Source organism: Bufo gargarizans, chromosome 10 (genome assembly GCF_014858855.1).
Source record: "Bufo gargarizans isolate SCDJY-AF-19 chromosome 10, ASM1485885v1, whole genome shotgun sequence".
NCBI classification, from domain to species: domain Eukaryota; kingdom Metazoa; phylum Chordata; class Amphibia; order Anura; family Bufonidae; genus Bufo; species Bufo gargarizans.
The window spans coordinates 8,895,883-8,917,492 of record NC_058089.1 but is presented as its reverse complement, the minus strand read 5'-3'; the positions used below and the strand labels follow the sequence as shown (position 1 = coordinate 8,917,492).

The 21,610-nt window shown below is 45.3% G+C and overlaps 1 protein-coding gene and 1 long non-coding RNA gene across 3 annotated transcripts in view; one reads left to right on the top strand and one right to left on the bottom strand.

The window, feature by feature from the left end:
* The window catches only part of LOC122920269, a 74,592-nt gene that overhangs the window by 16,640 nt on the left and 36,342 nt on the right, over nucleotides 1–21,610 (top strand). For both annotated transcript variants that reach the window (XM_044269647.1, XM_044269648.1), the window contains 2 exons: nucleotides 1,777–2,115; nucleotides 13,717–13,800. In XM_044269647.1, coding sequence (XP_044125582.1) covers nucleotides 1,777–2,115; nucleotides 13,717–13,800 — 423 coding nt within the window. The remainder of the gene's footprint in view (nucleotides 1–1,776; nucleotides 2,116–13,716; nucleotides 13,801–21,610) is intronic.
* LOC122920271 overlaps nucleotides 12,291–21,610 on the bottom strand; it is a 70,916-nt gene continuing 61,596 nt past the window's right edge. Inside the window, exons 3-4 of the long non-coding RNA XR_006386900.1 lie at nucleotides 13,818–13,899; nucleotides 12,291–12,639 (exon numbers count right to left, since the gene is read on the bottom strand). This is a non-coding gene — a long non-coding RNA (uncharacterized LOC122920271). The remainder of the gene's footprint in view (nucleotides 12,640–13,817; nucleotides 13,900–21,610) is intronic.

Below are 21,610 nucleotides of genomic sequence, written 5' to 3'. Positions count from 1 at the left end.
CAAAAACCACACTAGATGTTTGAAGACTTAGGACAGCAAACACAGCGATTTTTGGAAACTTCCTCAAATTTTCTGCAACAAAATCTGTTATGCCTCTTTCACACGGGCGTCCCGGATTTGCTCTGGATGCATCGCAATTTCAGACAGTTTTGACTGCGATTGCGCTGCGTTCAGTTTTTTCCACGCGAGTGCAATGCATTTTGCATGCACGTGATAAAAAGCTGTCACACCATCTGCACTTTTTGATTGACAGAGCCGTGGTCCTGTCAAAGTGCAGAGGGCGCAGCAGCTGCAGAGAGAGCAGAACCTCTAGGTGTAACGACAACGCCCCCATTGCTCTTAGATGCTCATTTGCATATATTAAAACATAATTTTTCTCAGCTTCATAGATACAATTCTGCTGACAGAAGCCCTTTAAGGACCAGTAACATGTCCCCCTTTCTTTTCCAGCAATCATAACTTTTCCATTTTTTCTTCACTTTAATTTTTTTTATCACTATCAAAACGTAAGGAAAACTATACATATAAGGTATCGCCGGATTCGTAATGATCTGTAGAATAAAAGTAACTGGTCAGTTTTATCGTACATTGAACGTCGCAATAAAAAAAACCGTAAAACTGTGGTGGAATCGCTATATTTTTGCAATTTCACCCCATTTGGAATTTTATTCCCGCTTCCCACTGCATCATATGCAATACTAAATGGTGGCGTTAGAAAGCACAACTTGTCCCACAAAAAACAAGCCCTCATATGGCTATGTGAACAGACAAATAAAAAAGTTATTTGGGAAGGCAGGGAGCGCAAAACAAAAACGGCAAAAAAAAAACAAAAAAAACCTTCGGTCCTGAAAGGGTTAAAGGGGTTATCCCATCTTAGACGATGGGGGCATATCGCTAGGATATGCCCCCATTGTCTGATAGGTGCGGGTCCCACCTCTGGGACCCGCACCTACAAGGAGAACGGAGCCAGGGAGAATTGCGGCTGGAGGACCCCGGGTTTCCTTGTGTCCGTCCACCACCAGGCGCAGCTCCCCGCCTCTCCCATTGAAGTGAATGGGAGCACATCGCGCATGCGCTGCCACCGCTCCCATTCATTTCTATGGGGCCGACGGAAATACCCGAGCCAGCGCTCGGCTATTTTCGACTGCTCCATAGAAATGAATGGAAGGCGGCCGCGCATGCGCAGTGCGCCCTCCTCAAATTTCTCTGCTCCGTTCTCCTTGTAGGTGCGGGTCCCAGAGGTGGGACCCGCACCTATCAGACAATGGGGGCATATCCTAGCGATATGCCCCCATTGTCTAAGATGGGATAACCCCTTTAAGGTACATGTTTCTTGATGCAGTTATGAAAGCAAAATCAGGAGTGTAACATAAACAATAGTGTCAGCAATTTGCTCTACAGTCCTGAGGGATCTTGACCAGATGGAATAGCCTTCAGTCCCCACACACATCAATGTGCACTGGACATCCAAGACCCTGTCACCGGTTCTCCTTACCTAGACCACTTCTGGTAGGTACTAACCACTGAATACCGGGAACACCCTACAACAATGGGTCTGGACATCTCCAAAAAGGCCAGTCATCTAGCCACAGAAATTTTATGAATCGAGTGTTTACCTGCTGACAAATACATCACAACCAATGACAGACACCATTGTCACAAGACAATCAAATGTTGTTCACTTCGCCTGACAGATCAGTGATTTTAATGTTTGAACCAGCAATATTGTAAAATCTCAAATAATAAGAATTTTAATTTACATGTCTTTCTCTTCAGCTATGCCATCTTGTAGGCTGAGTGACTCCACACTAGTAATGGATCCTGACACGGAGAGATCTGTCACTTGTTATGTGAATGGCTTCTATCCAGAAAGTGTGAAAATACAATGGCTGAAGTACAGTAAAGCTTCCTCCAAACAATCTGAACTGAATAGCCAGACCTGCACCAGTGTGCCCGTCCAGAACCACGATGGGACCTACAATGTGACCAGTGTCCTGTCTACGAGACCTGTGAGCACAGATATGGACGGAGACGTGTATTCCTGTGTAGTCTCCCACAGGTCGCTGACAGATCGTCTGACATCTATTGTTACTCTCTCAGTGAACTGTATTAAATGTAAGTATCTAAGTCATTAGGAATGTTCTTGTAATGCACATTACACCAACCTTTATGGCCACTGAACATTAACCTCCTAAAGCCTCATTCACACTCTCTCAAGAATGTTACTTGCATTTTTAACCACTTAAGCCTCATGCACACGGCCGTTGTTTGGGTCCGCATTCGAGCCGCCGTTTTTGTGGCTCGGATAAGGACCCATTAACTTCAATGGGGCCGCAAAAGATATGGGTAGCACTCCGTGTGCTGTCCGCATCCGTTGCTCCATTCCATGGCCCCGCAAAAAAAAAAAATAGAACATGTCCTATTCTTGTCCGTTTTTTTGGACAAGAATAGGCATTTCAACAATGGGCCGCCCGTTCCGTTTCGCAAATTGCGGAAGGCAAACGGGCGGGTTCAGTTTTTTGCGGATCCGCGGTTTGCGGACCGCAAAAAACTGCACGGTCGTGTGCATGAGGCCTTAGTGACATAATTAAATTAAAAGTCACAGAAAATAATGCACTTTAGTAATAGATGCAAACATAACATATGGAATAAGCCCTCACTCTAATGATAAAATCTGAGACTCTTAGCCAATACATTTTGATCAAAATACATCTGTGCCCACCTACCCAGCGCCAAGGTGGTCTCAGTTCAGGCGGGTTAGTATTCACTCAATAATATTGTAGGCGATAGGCGACCAACAGGAAATTGACGTTTCACTATTAAGGTGTTGTCGCTAAAATATAACTTTTTTTCTAATAGTTTAAAAACGTGGGTATTTTCAACTTAATGTGTGGATAAAAACATATACAGGTCCGTCTAAAAAAATTAGCAAATTGTGATAAAATTCATTATTTTCTGTAATGTACTGATAAACATTAGACTTTCATATATTTTAGATTCATTACACACCAACTGAAGTAGTTCAAGCCTTTTATTGTTGTAATATTGATGATTTTGGCTACAGCTCATGAAAACACAAAATTCCTATCGAAAAAAATTTGCATATCATGAAAAGGTTCTCTAAACGAGCTATTAACCCAATCATCTGAATCAACTAATTAACTCTAAACACCTGCAAAAGATTCCTGAGGCTTTTAAAAACTCCCAGCCTGGTTCATTACTCAAAACCGCAATCATGGGTAAGACTGCCGACCGGACTGCTGTCCAGAAGGCCATCATTGACCCCCTCAAGCAAGAGGGTAAGACACAGAAAGAAATTTCTGACCGAATAGGCTGTTCCCAGAGTGCTGTATCAAGGCACCTCAGTGGGAAGTCTGTGGGAAGGATAAAGTGTGGCAGAAAACGCTGCACAACGAGAAGAGGTGACCGGACCCTGAGGAAGATTGTGGAGAAGGACCGATTCCAGACCTTGGGGGACCTGCGGAAGCAGTGGACTGAGTCTGGAGTAGAAACATCCAGAGCCACCGTGTACAGGCGTGTGCAGGAAATGGGCTACAGGTGCCGCATTCCCCAGGTCAAGCCACTTTTGAACCTGAAACAGCGGCAGAAGCGCCTGACCTGGGCTACAGAGAAGCAGCACTGGACTGTCATTCGGAAATCAAGGTGCCAGAGTCTGGAGGAAGACTGGGGAGAGGGAAATGCCAAAATGCCTGAAGTCCAGTGTCAAGTCCCCACAGTCAGTGATGGTCTGGGGTGCCATGTCAGCTGCTGGTGTTGGTCCACTGTGTTTTATCAAGGGCAGGGTCAATGCAGCCGCTATCAGGAGATTTTGGAGCACTTCATGCTTCCATCTGCTGAAAAGCTTTATGGAGATGAAGATGTCATTTTTCAGCACGACCTGGCACCTGCTCACAGTGCCAAAACCACTGGTAAATGGTTTACTGACCATGGTATTACTGTGCTCAATTGGCCTGCCAACTCTCCTGACCTGAACCCCATAGAGAATCTGTGGGATATTGGGAAGAGAAAGTTGAGAGACGCAAGACCCAACACTCTGGATGAGCTTAAGGCCGCTATCGAAGCCTCCTGGGCCTCCATAACACCTCAGCAGTGCCATAGGCTGATTGCCTCCATGCCACGCCGCATTGAAGCAGTCATTTCTGCAAAAGGATTCCCGACCAAGTACTGAGTGCATAACTGAACATAATTATTTGAAGGTTGACTTTTTTGGTATTAAAAACACTATTCTTTTATTGGTCGGATGAAATATGCTAATTTTTTTAGATAGGAAATTTGGGTTTTCATGAGCTGTATGCCAAAATCATCAATATTAAAACAATAAAAGGCTTGAACTACTTCAGTTGTGTGTAATGAATCTAAAATATATGAAAGTCTAACGTTTATCAGTACATTACAGAAAATAATGAACTTTATCACAATATGCTAATCTTTTTAGAAGGACCTGTAGACCGTCCTAGGTGGCGTAATTACCAGGTGTGAGTATATTGTCAGCCACTCAGACCCAAACTTAGGACTGTGTATATAACAAAGGGAGCAGAGAGGTGACTGGAAGTGAGGGGGTGGAATTGTTGCAGTGAGCGCTCCTCCACCTACATCTCCACTACAAATAGGAAAACGAGGCTACAATTTGCACAAGCTCACCAAAATTGGACTGTTGAAGACTGAAAAAATGTTGCCTGGTCTGAGGAGTCTCGACATTCTCGGAACTGCCTGCTCCCGGTGACCGCATGTGTTTCAGAGCGGCTCGTGGCGCAGGCACAGGTAAGGACTTACCTCTGCATCGCCGGACTTGGGAATAAAGATGGCAGATCGCATGTGTTCGTCGGCGAACACTGCGAACTGGCCATCACTGATCACCAATACGCCTTTTTATGGTGGTCACTAGGGGGCCTTAGGCTGGGCCTCCGCCTTTTTTACAGCAGAGAGTGGGGACACGGCTGTAACATGTTACTGCTCTAAAGGCCCGGACCGGCAGGAGTGCCGATCTGGGCTGTTTAACCCCTTACATGCCATTGGCAATGGCGCCACCGGCATGTAAGCAGTTACAAAGGGAGCAGACTACCTCTGTCTCCCATCAGCACCCTGTAAATTAGATTATGGGGTACCAATGCCAGTGCAGGCAGGCCGGGGTTCCAACTTTTTCCAGCAGGCTGCGCCTCTCTGGCACAGCCTGCTGGTGAATGTCAGGAGAGGACCAACATTAAAATACATTGCGCTATAGGAATAGTGCAATATATTTTAGAAGTTGGACCCTGGGAGGGTAAGCACGTCCATTGCACCTGAGGGACTCACCATCAACATGGACTTTAACTAGTGGACGGCCATATCCTGAGGGGCCGGGCTACATTATCCAGATCACATCCTAAGTATATCGTCACGCTGGATATGAGTTAAGCACATTGTGGATACTAGTAATACGACTTGCCGTTTAGAGCACCACTATATTGAAGATTGCCGTCTGTACCTTCTGGTACCAATCGTGGTCACGTGTGTGCTTTATATTCTGCCTTGACCTAACATCCATCCTTGATGGTCATATGTGACATGCACATGCCCGATATATCAAGACGTCTGGTACTCTTTTCATCCCTCTAGACCTCCCAGGAATATTATCTGGTCTAATCTTTTAATTATGTATGTCTTTTTTGACACCACCTGCTAGACGGCTATATTATGGAGATGCCAACATTGTTTGGGCCTCCCTCCGTCTGACACGGTTTCTTCCTTTATTGATTTATCCTATTTGTATCCACCCCCTGATGATCCCACACCGTGGGGGAAACGCGTTGGGGCTGCACACAGACTAGATCTGTGACATTACTATCACTTTTTTGGTGTCTTTAGGTTTATTTAATTGTAGTTTACTGCACCGTGTACCTGTTGGTCCTTTGTATCAACAGGGCTGCATACACTGTGCATTGTTTGTTATTGATCCTCCTTGTCCACGCCTACACCAGCCCACCATATATAATCATGGCCTCCAACAACCTTATCTAATAGGGCACATCAGGAGTGTCCAGTCAGGTTCGAGGACAGGGGGCCTCCACCATCAGGAGTCGCCCCTGGGCTCAGGGCCTAGTCTTAGGGTTTGTAGTTTAGGGCTATCTTTAACATACATTATGGCCTAATCACCTCGGTGGTCTGATGTACGCCTGGACATTTTGTGGACAATGTGTTTGTCGTAATTAGTAATAAAGTTTATTTATTTATATTTTTGCTAGGGTTATGCTGTAGCTGGACTAGGTCAATTCTGAATACTTAACCCATTATAATTATATATATCCTAACTTGCTGGATGTTTAATATATTTTAGAAGCAATCAAAAGATCACCTATTATAGTCCCCTTGTGGGACTATTAAATGGTTAGAAAAAGGTTAAAAAATTTTTTAGGAAGAGATGCTTTGAAAATTATTTTTAGGCCTCTTTCACACGGGCGAGATTTCTAACCATTTAATAGTCCCACACTATTTTACTATGCATTCTGTATTCAGAATGCTATTATTTTCCCTTATAACCATGTTAGAAGGGAAAATAATACAATCTACACAACACCGATCCCAAACCCGAACTTCTGTGAAGAAGTCCGGGTTCGGGTCCGGGTACCAAACATGCCGATTTTTCTCACGTGCGTGCAAAACGCATTAAGACGTTTTGCAGTCGCGGGGAAAAATCACGCATTTTCCCACAACGCAACCGCATCTGTTCCCGCATGTCACCCGCAACGCCCGTGTAAACCCAGCCTTAGGGTTTAAATCACTTGCAAGTCTTTGCAATACAGGGGGTTAAATCCATAGCTAAGGTGCAACAAAATCCGCAACAAATCTGCAGCGTCATTTCCAATGCAGAAACCCACTACTAAGCTCGCCTCTTTTTTGGAGCAAAAAAACAAAAACAAAAACAGGCGTATTGGCAAAGTCTGTCTTCAGTTTATGCCTCATTTATTATTCTTTCATAAATCTGGTTAGTCTTTTTTTAGTTTAAGTCTGACATCTAGCAGTCGTTTTCTTGTAAGATAGATTCAAATTCACTAAACTGGTCTAAATAGTATGCGCATGAAAAAATTACGCAAGTGAGCTGAACTTTGGCGCACATCTCAATGAACGTAGGCAAACTTACCACTCAAAACAGAGACAGAAAAGTATGCAGGCCCTGGGGTGAAGTAGACAAGACTGTTTTTACAACAAAATCTGGCGCAAAATAAGGAGCACCTATATAAACAGGACAGAAATGAGACACAAAAGTTAGAAAACTTCAGAATTTGTCTTAATACTCAAATTGGTGCAACAGGTGCAAATGCCTCCAAAATAGGCACAAAAACAGTTGGTAAATGATTAATTGAAAAATAAAACAGTTGGAAACAGACGGCGACACTTTAGTAAATGTGTTCCAGAAATCCACTACATGTAGCCGTACCCTAATGTTTGATAACTCATATAGGAGGTCATCCCATGGATTTACTGGTAGAGACATAACTGTAAATCCAATATCAGCAGCTGACTATGGTTTCCACCTCTTCTGGGTCATGGAACCTGGTAGATAACCTTATTTGTGATTTGATTACCGGTAAATGGTTCAGAATGGGAAGCCAAGCGTCCCCACACCTAATAAAGGGTCCATTGACATGGCAGATCTTTCAGACAGAAAATCTGCTGTAGAATCCATGACAGAAACCTAAAGACCTTGGGCCAGATTTATCACGACTCTGACAGCTCACTCCACTTTAACATATGGCTAAAGTCAGTTTTAGCCAAGTCAGATTTATGATCGGCCCTTTAAGACTGTAATAAATGTGGTTTGACGGTAGCAGTTTATCCGTCAGTAAGCAGCTTTACAAAAGTAGCACATCTTTACGAAAAAGTCGCAAGTTTTTATGAAAAAGTCGCATGTTCTATTAAAAAGTCTCATAAGATAAGCATGGTCCTCACTGGAGTGAAATTGCGACTTTTTTGCGACTTTTTAAATAGTAAATCTGTCTAGAGATTCATTTACATAAGAAAACACGCCCACTTTCAGAAAACTGGCGAGCATAGTGCAGAGCAGAAAAAAGTCGCAAATTTTTGCGCAGTTTAAGCGATTGCGCCAAAATTTGAGACTTTTTCACTCCATTATTCTGACTTGAGCTAATGATAAATCTGGCCCCTTAAGTCTCTGGAGCGGTTTTACATTTTTAATACAGTAGATCCACTCACGGCTTCAATTAGGCTAATCCTCGAGCAAGGGTAAGGCCTAGTTCACACTTCAGTTATTTGGTCAGTTATTTCCATCAGTTAGGCCCCATGCACACTGCCGTGTTTCACAGCCGTGTGCGGGCCGTGGAACCGCGGCCTGGATCCCTCCTGAGAGCAGGAGCGCACGGCGTCACTGGTTGCTATGACGCCGTGCGCTCCCTGCTGCCGGCACAGTACAGTAATACACTGGTATAGATCATACCAGTGTATTACTGTATTGCGGCGGCAGCAGGGAGCGCACGGCGTCATAGCAACCAGTGACGCCGTGCGCTCCTGCTCTCAGGAGGGATCCAGGCCGCGGTTCCACGGCCCGCACACGGCTGTGAAACACGGCAGTGTGCATGGGGCCTTATTGTGAGCCAAAACCAGTAGTGAAGCCTCCACAGAGATCAGGTGTAATGTGAAGATCTGCACCTGTTCTGTGTTTTTGACCCGCCCCTGGTTTTGGCTCACAATAACTGATGGAAATAACTGACCAAATAACTGAAGTGTGAAGTCAGCCTAAGGCCTCTTGCACACGACCGTACGCCCTCCGAGATATACGGTCCATGAGCGGGCCATAGTTCCCGGAGCGGCATTGATCGTGCGCATGGGAGCGCACAACATCATAGATTACAACGATGCTGTGCACGTCAGGCCGCCCTGTGGGACTATTGTCCCGTACTCATAGGATTGTATGACAATAGCCCCGCGGGCGGCCCGATGTGCACAGCATCGTTGTAATTTATGATGTTGTGTGCTCCTGTGCGCACGATCAATGCAGCTCCAGGACATATGGCCCGCTCACAGACCGTTTGTCACGGAGGGCATACGGTTGTGTGCAAGGGCCCTAACAGTGTCTACATAGAAACTGTACCAAGAAAAATTGTGCACTGAAATGGCACGGAAATAACCTACAGCTGTATGAACAGCGATGGAAAACATTGGGAGGTGGAAATCCACGCACTGAGGGCTTAATGCTTAAAATTTCTGCCACAGTTGTGCCAAGTGGTTTCTTCTACATAGACCTCTAGGGCAGTTGAGTAGATTACATTGCTTGTTTCACATGTAAAATGCTTCCATTACAATAATACAACCGCATGGATCAGGTTGTATTATGTATTCTAAAGCCATGACGGAGGGGTAAGGCTACTTTCACACTAGCGTTCGGGTTTCCGTTCGTGAGCTCCGTTTGAAGGAGCTCACGAGCGGACCCGAACGCAGCCGTCCAGCCCTGATGCAGTCTGAATGGAGGCGGATCCGCTCAGACTGCATCAGTCTGGCGGCGTTCAGCCTCCGCTCCGCTCGCCTCCGCACGGACAGGCGGACAGCTGAACGCTGCTTGCAGCGTTCGGGTGTCCGCCTGGCCGTTCGGAGGCGTGCGGATCCGTGCGGATCCGTCCAGACTTTCAATGTAAGTCAATGGGGACGGATCCGTTTGAAGATGCCACAATGTGGCTCAATCTTCAAGCGGATCCGTCCCCCATTGACTTTACATTGAAAGTCTGGACGGATCCGTCCCAGGCTATTTTCACACTTAGCTGTTCTATGCTAAAAATAATGCAGACGGATCCGTACTGAACGGAGCCTCCGTCTGCATTATTATGGGCGGATCCGTTCAGAACGGATCCGCCCGAACGCTAGTGTGAAAGTAGCCTAAAACGTAACATTTAATAATGTATCTAAAAACGTGAAGCACTAACCCAGAGAGCCTCTCGGACAAACTAACAAATAGACAGCCCTAATGGGCCTGGACACACAAACACTAAATGGTAACAAAGGCAGGAAGCAAACAAAAGGAACGTTCTCACCCATCAGATGCTGTAGACGTGGGTGGTGTAGTCACTTGGGTAGATGCAACCTTCCATGCGATAGACTGTATTGATGTGTTACCATACGGAGAAGATGCCAACGTATGAACCTCAGCAAAGACAGGAGACGGGAGCAAGAAATCCCTAGTACACCCTGGTTAAGGGGCAGGGACAAAATCACCCTACCTGCCTATACGAGGTACTTGCCCCGCAAGGAGCGTCCCCGTCCGGATACCTATCCCTATTTCGGGCGGAATCCCTAGTACACCCTATAAGAGGTAAACTCCCGTCGTGTCACGTTTCATTCAGCATGAACTCATCAGGGGAGATGTACATGAGTAATAGCAAGCTAGTGATGGAGCTTACATTACGAAAAAACAAGGGGGAAGGGGAGGGTTATAGAAACAAGCAAACTCACCACTGCTGACAGCCGATTTGGATAGTATATATCCTGGGTCATATCTGGACTCCAGCAGGCATCACCCACTGGTGTGACTGTGTTCAAGCTACTTGTGATTTTTGGTGGCCATGGCTCCACTGACCTGGCCCCTTTTATATTTGTTGGAATATTTTTATATCACCTTTAACCACTGCTTGTTTGTTTCTACAACCCTCCCCTTCCGCCTTTTTTGTTTTTTTGGTAATGTAAGCTCCATCACTAGATTGCTATTACTCATGTACATCTCCCCTGATGAGTTCATGCTGAATGAAACGTGACACGTTGGGAGTTTACCTCTTATAGGGTGTACTAGGGATTTCTTGCTCCCGTCTCCTGTCTTTGCTGAGGTTCATACGTTGGCATCTTCTCCGTATGGTAACACATCAATACAGTCTATCGCATGGAAGGTTGCATCTACCCAAGTGACTACACCACCCACGTCTACAGCATCTGATGGATGAGAACGTTCCTTTTGTTTGCTTCCTGCCTTTGTTACCATTTAGTGTTTGTGTGTCCAGGCCCATTAGGGCTGTCTATTTGTTAGTTTGTCCGAGAGGCTCTCTGGGTTAGTGCTTCACGTTTTTAGATACATTATTAAATGTTACGTTTTACCCCTTTGTCCCCTAGGAGGGGATCAGTATATTTTGTTATTTATTATTGGGAGTAATTTGTCAAGTTCACTCACTTGGCTTTATAGATTTTTATAGCCATGACAAATCCGTCTTAAACTCCATTGAAAGTTAATGGGAGACTAATAAGTTTTATCTATTGTGCCAGATTGTATCAGAGAAAACGGATCCGTCCCCATTGACTTACATTGTGTGCCAGAGCGGATGCATTCGGCGCCGCTTCGTCAGGCGGACAGCAAAACGCTGCAGGCAGCTTCCAGAGCGGAATGGTGACTGAACGGAGCCAAACTGATGCATTTCTGACCGGATCCTTTTCCATTCAGAATGCATTAGGGCAAAACTGATCCGTTTTGGACAGCTTGTGAGAGCCCTGAACGGATCTCACAAACGGAAAGCCAAAACGCCAGTGTGAAAGTAGCCTTACATGTTCATGGATGGCTTCCTCCAAAAAGAGGCAAGCATAAGTGTAGCCAAAGGTAGTAGGTCTGCTGTGGAATCTCCTACAAATCTAGTCAAAATCTGCTGCTGTAAAAACCAAACCTGAAATGGACTGTTTTTTGCTCAGGCCTTGCTGCTGATATTTCAGTAGGTCTTCCACGGCTTTCAAGCTTTGCATTATAAAGCCACACTGAGATACCTTGACGGTGGTGCAAAAGGGCTCAGTTGTGTTCCTGACCGGAATACATTGGCTAAAGTCTCAGCCTGAGGGATTGGCCAGTATTGTCAGTTGCATATCATTGTGGTGCACCTTTTGCAGTGATTTATGTCTTTGCATTATAAAGGGTGAAAGCTGCAGGTGAAACCCGCAGCATAAACTGACATTTCTGAGATCTCATCCGCTTCACTTGTACAGTAAATGCTGTAGACTTTCTGCAGGAAATACCACTGCGCAGAATGCACTGCATTAAGGCCACATATGTTACCTGCGTTGCCACATTTCCTGTTTCAGAAGTTGTTTCTCTTTTTCACTTGTATATCTAGTTTTTTTTTAATCAGATAATTTGTATTCATTTTCCAAGAGGTAGAAATAAAATAGAAATATTATTGCACATACAAATTACAGTATGAGGTATACATAATCTCCTTTAATTGACATATATTGTCTCAGCAGTAATACACATTATGCATATTATCTACAAACGGTGCAAGATATCAATATGATTTCTTATCAGGGAAGAATTGTAGCTATCATAACTTATTCACTCTTAAAACCCTCAACCTCAATGGGGCCTGGGGTCTAAGCCAGTATTTAGCAATCAGTTTTCTAGCCTGGAAAAGCAGACGTTGCACTCCCAGACGATAATGACGGCTTTTAATGTCCAGTATTCCCTGTACACATGTCGCTGGATTAGCCGAGACCTCAATATTGTACGCGTCTTTAATAGTTACCAACACATCAGCCCAGAATTTATTAAGCTCTGCACAGTCCCAGAACATGTGTAGCAAGGAAGCAGGACTCACTCCACACCGAGGACAGGATGCATCAGGTCTAACTCCTTCCTTGAACAGAAATGCTGGAGTCCTATATACCCTGTGAACAGGTTGAGACATGTGTTGGCCTCCACAAAGCGACAACTGGTGTGTCAATGCCAATATCGATTTCCATTGTTCCTCTGATATTGGTCCAACCTCCCCCTCCCATTTATACTTGACCACTAGTGTATCCTGTGTCACTGATTTCACAAATAGATTCCTATAAATGGATGAAAGTAATCCACTCGGGGAGTAACCCGTGAGGATTTGTTGGAACAGTCAGACATTTAAGTGACATAGAGTTCGCCTGGGCCTGAAATGCGTGTCCCAGCTGCAAAAACTGATAAAAGGCTGTGTGAGGAAGAGCAAACTCATTTCTAAGTTGCTCAAAGGACTTAAACTCACCATCTTTCTGCAGCTGATATAATTTCACGCCCTTACGGTCCCAGGGCGAAAACCCCTCAGGCAATTGGGGATTCTTCCACACAGCAGTGACCTGGGTGAAGCCTTGTATAGACAGCAAAACACGACACCTCTGCCAGACTTTATGTATCATACAGTAGTGTAGGGTGTTCCACTATCTTATCAGCAAAGCTACCGGTGAGTCCCCAGACGCAACGTCCCCAGGGATCCTTCCCCACCCTCTCAACTGCTGCAGCTGCGAAGATATATAATATAGCCAGGAGTTGGGGATAGAGAGCCCCCCTGCATCTTTTCCTCTCTGCAACGTATCTCGTCAGATCCTAGCAGTTTTTTTGCGCCACATCAGATTCCTAAATAGTCTATCTATTCTGATAAAGATCCTGCGAGGTACCCAACTTATATCTAGTTTTAGTAAAAACTGCTCACTCATTACCCATTAGCCCAGGGGTCAGCAACCTCCGGCACTCCTGCTGTTATGAAAGTACAGTTCCCGGCATGATCCAATGACTTCAATAGGAGTTCTGAGAAGAACAGCACAAGTATGCATGGTGGGAGTTGTAGTTTTGCAACAGCTGCAGTGCCGGAGGTTGCCTACCACTACATTAGATGCTTAGATAGATATTAGGTTTAGCAAAACCTCATACCAGATATTATCCTTTATTGCTTTGATTAACTGTGTATTCCTTTCTTCTATTCTCTTTATTCCCTATAGGTAAAAAAAGACCATGGGTTTATGTTGGGGCTTTTATTATACAACTGGTACTGGCAGGAGTAATATTATACTATTGTAAAAAAGGTAAGAACTTTACTTACTACTAGGAAAACCTTGTTACGTAAGGACTGGAATGGACTATGGCGCTCAGCAATACATCTTCACTTGACACCTACAAGGGATCTGAAATATTCATAAAGATATAATCAGAGGCTGCAGTCAAGTAGCATTTTTTAAAAAATATAGTTTATCTGCTTTTCCATGTGTTGTTTGATGTAAGGTAACAATTACTGGTACACCATACCTTTATTGTGCAGCTCAGTACAATTACAATGATAAGAAATGTATCCACTCCAACAGAGGTTGCAGTACATTTTTTCTAGAAGAGCAAAAATACTCCTCTTGCCATTTTAGTATTTTTTGTGATGGAGGAGTACAAAAGTTGCAGGAATTGAAATCAATAATACGTAGGCCTACATAATGTTAAGGGCTTGTTCACATCTGCGTTGGAGGCCTCGTTCGGGGGCTTTGTCACAGATTCTTGTCTGGTAAGGCTACTTTCACACTAGCGTTAATATTTTCCGGTATTGAGATCCGTCATAGGGTCTCAATACCGGAAGAAAACGCTTCCGTTTTGTCCCCATTTATTGTCAATGGGGACAAAACGTAACTGAATAGAATGGAAAGCTCCAAAATGCATTCTCTTCCGTTCTCAGCTGCGGTTTGCTTTCCATCTTGGGATGTGAAGCAAAACGGATCCGTCATGACCCACAATGCAAGTCAATGGGGACGGATCCGTTTTCTCAGACACAATCTGATGGATCAGTCCTCCACTGACTTTCAATGGAGTTCAAAGATAATACAACCGGATCCATTAATAACGCATGCAGGCGGTTGTATTATCAGTAACGGATGCGTTTTTGCTGAACCCTGCCGGATCCAGTAAAAACGCTAGTGTGAAAGTAGTCTAAAAAAGGCAAGATCCCGAATGTAAACTGAATGGATCTAATTATAGTCAATGGAGTCTTCTCATCTCAGCTTGTGTCAGTTATGTGCCCGTTCCAGCACTTCCGTTATTTTTGTTGTTTTGCTCAACTAATGGAGCAGAACAACAGAAGTAAGTAGCGGTGGTGTGAACATGCAGAGGAACTATTACTAGCCTAGATAACATATTTCCCCTCCCTCCAGCGCCCTCCAACATACAGTCCCATGCAGTGTCGGACTGGGATGCCTAGAGCCCACCAGTAAAATTCATTCTGGGGGTCCACTGTACAGCAAAATGCAAATATTACCTGCCCACATAGAGGCAGACAGCAACAAGATGCTAGAAGATGATTGATTATGGGGATTTATATTGCACACATACTTTATCCAGCTCACCTCCCTGGTCTTTTATTGCTCCCGACTCCTGAAGCCTTGGGTGTGTCCCAGTTTAACCACTTCAGCCCCGCTAGGTGAAACCCCCTTCATGACCAGAGCACTTTTTACACTTCGGCACTACACTACTTTCACCGTTTATCGCTCGGTCATGCAACTTACCACCCAAATGAATTTTACCTCCTTTTCTTCTCACTAATAGAGCTTTCATTTGGTGGTATTTTATTGCTGCTGGCATTTTTACTTTTTTTGTTATTAATCAAAATGTAACGATTTTTTTGCAAAAAAATGACATTTTTCACTTTCAGCTGTAAAATTTAGCAAAAAAAACGACATCCATATATAAATTTTTCGCCAAATTTATTGTTCTACATGTCTTTGATAAAAAAAAAATGTTTGGGCAAAAAAAAAAATGGTTTGGGTAAAACTTATAGCATTTACAAACTATGGTACAAAAATGTGAATTTCCGCTTTTTGAAACAGCTCTGACTTTCTGAGCACCTGTCATGATTCCTGAGGTTCTACAATGCCCAGACAGTAGAAACCCCCCACAAATGACCCCATTTCGGAAAGTAGACACCCTAAGGTATTCGCTGATGGGCATAGTGAGTTCATAGAACTTTTTATTTTTTGTCACAAGTTAGCGGAAAATGATGATGATTTTATTTTTTTTATTTTTTCTTACAAAGTCTCATATTCCACTAACTTGCGACAAAAAATAAAAAATTCTAGGAACTCGCCATGCCCCTCACAGAATACCTTGGGGTGTCTACTTTCCAAAATGGGGTCACTTGTGGCGTAGTTATACTGCCCTGGCAATTTAGGGGCCCAAATGTGTGAGAAGAACTTTGCAATCAAAATCTGTAAAAAATGACCGGTGAAATCCGAAAGGTGCACTTTGGAATATGTGCCCCTTTGCCCACCTTGGCATCAAAAAAGTGTCACACATCTGGTATCGCCGTACTCAGGAGAAGTTGGGGAATGTGTTTTGGGGTGTCATTTTACATATAACCATGCTGGGTAAGAGAAATATCTTGGCAAAAGACAACTTTTCCCATTTTTTTTATACAAAGTTGGCATTTGACCAAGATATTTTTCTCACCCAGCATGGGTATATGTAAAATGACACCCCGAAACACATTCCCCATCTTCTCCTGAGTACGGCGATACCAGATGTGTGACACTTTTTTGCAGCCTAGATGCGCAAAGGGGCCCAAATTCCTTTTAGGAGGGCATTTTTAGACATTTGGATCCCAGACTTTTTCTCACGCTTTAGGGCCCCTAAAAAGCCAGGGCAGTATAAATACCCCACATGTGACCCCACTTTGGAAAGAAGACACCCCAAGGTATCCAATGAGGGGCCTGGCAAGTTCATAGAATTTTTTTTTTTTTTGCATAAGTTAGCGGAAATTGATTTTTTATTTTTATTTTTTCTCACAAAGTCTCACTTTCCGCTAACTTAGGACAAAAATTTAAATCTTTCATGGACTCAATATGCCCCTCAGCAAATACCTTGGGGTGTCTTCTTTCCAAAATGGGGTCAGTTGTGGGGTGTTTGTACTGCCCTGGCATTTGAGGGTCTCCGCAATCATTACATGTATGGCCAGCATTAGGAGTTTCTGCTATTCTCCTTATATTGAGCATACAGGTAATGAGATTTCTTTTCCCGTTCAGCCTCTGGGCTGAAAGAAAAAAATGAACGGCACAGATTTCTTCATTCGCATCGATCAATGTGGATGAAAAAATCTCTGCCAAAAAAAAAAAATGGAGGGGAAAGGCGTCTGCCAGGACATAGGAGCTCCGCCCTACATCCATACCCACTTAGCTCGTATGCCCTGGCAAACCAGATTTCTCCATTCACATCAATCGATGTGGATGAATAAATCATTGCCGGGATTTTTATTTATTTTTTTATATATATATATATATACAAAGTGCTTGCCAAAGCATAGGAACGCCGCCTCCTCCTCAGCTCGTATGCCTCGGCAAACGTATCTGTCACTGCAGAGGAGAAAATCCCGTCTTGCAGCGCCGCATACACCGACTTGCGTGTAATCTGACAGCAGCGCAATGCTTCTGTCGGAATGCACATCGGTGCTGCAGCTAGTCAATCGGTTGGTCCACCTGGAAGGTAAAAAAAGAAAAAAAAAAAAAAATGAAAAAACCAGGCCGCAACGCAATAATTTTATTAACTTTGCAACAGAACATATAAACTTTAACTTTTTTAACTGAACATTAACGTGTTTGCTTACTGGTGTGTTTTTTTTTTTTTTGTTTTTTTTTTACCTTTATAGAACAAACCTCTCCTTCCCCATGGGTCAATGTGCAAAGCGCAAATCGCCCAAAGATGTGGCGAAGTGCGTTATGCACTTTGTCCCATGTGAAAGGAGACGTTTGCAGCAGCAGTGAGTGAATGGGCCCTAATAGCCCTGTGTGCCTGTCCTGGTGAGATGATCCCTATGCTAATAGTGTACCTGTGAGTGGTACTTCCGGAAACACTCTCCAAAGCATAGGGCAGGGTGGTCCGGACAGTCAGGACAGAAATAGAGGGTGTCACGCCTTATTCCACTCCTGCTACAGACACAACATCTTTTTCGGGGTGACTGTTGGGTTGAGGTACCAGGAACGACATTGGGGAAATGTCGCTCGTGTAGACGGCTAACTACACTGGTGGATGGGGCCACGGAACCTCCTGGGTACAGGAGGTTCTCGATGATCTCTTCCTGAAATTTGAGGAAGGATCCAGTTCTCCCAGCCTTACTGTAGAGAACAAAACTATTGTACAGAGCCAATTGAATTAAATATACAGACACCTTCTTATACCAGCGTCTGGTGCGTCGGGAAACTAAATACGGAGACAACATCTGGTCATTGAAGTCGACCCCTCCCATGTGGAGGTTATAGTCGTGGACTGAGAGGGGCTTTTCAATGACACGGGTTGCTCGCTCAATTTGTATTGTCGTGTCTGCGTGAATGGAGGAGAGCATGTAAACGTCACGCTTGTCTCTCCATTTCACCGCGAGCAGTTCTTCGTTACACAGTGCGGCCCTCTGCCCCCTTGCAAGACGGGTGGTAACGAGCCGTTGGGGGAAGCCCGCGCGACTAGTTCGCGCGGTACCACAGGCGCCAATCCGTTCTAGAAACAAATGCCTAAAGAGGGCCACACTTGTGTAAAAATTGTCCACATAAAGATGGTACCCCTTGCCGAATAAGGGTGACACCAAGTCCCAAACTGTCTTCCCACTGCTCCCCAGGTAGTCAGGGCAACCGACCGGCTCCAGGGTCTGATCTTTTCCCTCATAGACCCGAAATTTGTGGGTATAGCCTGTGGCCCTTTCACAGAGCTTATACAATTTGACCCCATACCGGGCGCGCTTGCTTGGGATGTATTGTTTGAAGCCAAGGCGCCCGGTAAAATGTATCAGGGACTCGTCTATGCAGATGTTTTGCTCTGGGGTATAAATATCTGCAAATTTCTGGTTGAAATGGTCTATGAGGGGCCGAATTTTGTGGAGCCGGTCAAAAGCAGGGTGGCCCCTGGGACGGGAGGCGGTGTTGTCACTAAAGTGCAGGAACCGCAGGATGGCCTCAAAACGTGCCCTGGACATGGCAGCAGAGAACATGGGCATGTGATGAATCGGGTTCGTGGACCAATATGACCGCAATTCATGCTTTTTTGTCAGGACCATGTTGAGGAGGAGGCCCAGAAAAGTTTTAAGTTCGGAAACTTGGACTGGTTTCCACCGGAAAGGCTGGGCATAAAAGCTTCCCGGGTTAGCGGTGATAAATTGTGTGGCATATCTGTTTGTTTCGGCCACAACTATGTCTAAAAGCTCCGCAGTCAAGAACAGCTCAAAAAATCCCAGGGCCGAACCGATCTGAGCTGTCTCAACCCGAACTCCAGACTGGACAGTGAAAGGGAAAACTACAGGTGCGGCTGAAGTTGGGGACTGCCAATCAGGGTTTGCCAGCACCTCTGGGATTCTAGGGGCTCTACGGGCACGTCTTTGCGGTGGCTGCGATGGGGTCACTACTGCACGTGCCACCGTACCAGCTTCAACTGCCCTTCTGGTGCTCGCTACTTCACCAGGTTGTACGGCAGTGCTGGTACTAGGTCCAGGGAGGGCTGGGCTGCTGGTGTATGCCTCACCACGTAATCCGACAGCACCAGCCCCACTCTGCTGCTCTTGAAGCGGATCCTGCGCAACCTGCGGTCTAGCGACACGGGGCCGGGTACGCCTGGTGGTATCAGGGACCTCAGCCTCCTCGTCCGAACTTTGGGTCAGAGAGCCACTGCTTTCTACAGGTTCGTATTCTGACCCGCTGGATTCATCAGATGAGGGTTCCCACTCCTCATCTGACTGGGTCAGAAGCCTGTAGGCCTCTTCAGAAAAATACCCCCTGTTAGACATGTGGGCAACTAAATTTAGGGGTATTCCCTGAGACTACCCAAGAAAAAAAAAGCAAGCCTGTCTTACAAAGGGGAGGCTAGCGAAGTACCGGAGGCCGCTGCGGTTGATAAAAAATATCAAAACTGATTTTTTTATCGCCGCAGTGCGTGTAAAGTGATTGTGCAGTGATCAAAAAAAAATTTTTTTTTTGTCACTGCGGTGGGGCGGGTGTGGGCGAACGCACGTGTGGGCGACCGATCAAGCCTGATCGGGCAAACACTGCGTTTTGGGTGGAGGGCGAACTAAAGTGACACTAGTACTATTATAGATCTGACCGTGATCAGTTTTGATCACTTCCAGATACTATAAAAGTACAAATGCTGATTAGCGATACGCTAATCAGCGAATAACGGACTGCGGTGCGGTGGGCTGGGCGCTAACTGATCGCTAACTACCTAACCAAGGGACCTAAACTATACCTAAAACCTAACGGTCAATAACAGTGAAAAAAAAAAGTGACAGTTTGCACTGATCACTTTTTTCTTTTCACTTGTGATTGACAGGGGTGATCAAAGGGGTGATCAAAGGGTTAATTGGGGTTCAGGGGGGTGATCAGGGGCTATAGTGTAGTGTTTGGTGTACTCACTGTGAAGCCTGCTCCTCTGCTGGATCCAACCGACGAAAAGAACCAGCAGAGGAGCAGGCAGCCATATAACAGATCATATTTACAAATATGATCTGCTATCTGGCACTTTGATTGGATTTTTTAAAAATCAGCAACCTGCCAGCCGCGATCATTGGCTGGCAGGTTGCTGACAAAATACTTCTGTGCGAAATGCCGGCGCGAACTGCGCATGCGCGCGCGCATAGTCGCGTCATCTCGCGTCTCGCGAGATGACGCGTATATGCGTGACTGTGCGCAGCGCTGCCACCTCCGGACCGCACATCTGCGTTAGGCGGTCCGGAGGTGGTTAAGGCAGCGCAGAAGATATATAGAAAAACGGCTCCGGATTCAATAACAATCACTGTATACAAGGTGGATGTGTCTGCTGTACTATTTTATACCAAAATAAAGGAGAAGTTTTAGAGGACCTGTATTGAATCCGGAGCCGTTTTTCTATATATCTTCTGCGCTGATTATGGGGATCTCTGCAACAACTTCCAAAAGTGGGTCCCAGGGAACAGAGGATACTGGCTGGCCTGCCTCTATTCCTAGAAGCCATCTTAACCTTCCGATGGGTCTATAATAATAAACTGTATAGTCCTACCCAGTTTTTTTTTACATTGATAAAGGTTATTTATAGATGCTGTGCTGGTGGACTGGGGGCACAGCTTTCTCAGGGGCCCAGCAGGCGATTCCCCTGTGGGCGAGTCTGAGCCTGGTCCCATGTAAATAATATGTCTCCCCTCCCTCCAACATACAGTCCTATGTAAATAACATGTCTTATCTCCCTCTATCCCCCTCCAACATACAGTCCCATGTCAATAACATCACTCCCCTCCCAGTACAATACCATGTAAATACCAGCATTCCTTTCCCTCCAGGATAGTGTTAATAAGCCCCGGGGAGGGTTCTGTAGTTAATGTAGAGCAGGCAATTATAGCCAAGTGATAAAGTACAGTCCAATATACTGCTTAGAAACCCCATGTAGGCACTATGATAAACATTTATTAAAGGGGTTATCCAAGATTAGCAAATGCCCCCCCATGTGCCGGACCCCTCACAGTAAATATACTTACCTGGCTCCCAGCGCCGCTCCTGGTCCCCGTACTGCCGTTGCGGCTTCTCCCCGTGCATGGATGAAAACTCCTGGTGTCGGGGAGGATGCAGCCAATGGCAGACGGGGATGAGCCTCCCTAGCATCTCGGGTGACGCTAGAGGGCTCATTCCCATCCCCCCATCCCCGCCTTCCATTGGCTGCTCCTTACTCCGCGACACTGGATGTTTTTATCCGTGCACGGGGAGAAGCGGCGGTGCGGGGACCAGGAGCGGCGCGGGGAGCAGGGTAAGTATATTCACTGTGAGGGGCACAGCATATGAGGTGGTATTTGCTATTTTTGGATAACCCCTTTAATGCCCACCAGGAGGCCCTTTAACCTGCCAGGCCACCATTCCGCTAGTAGTA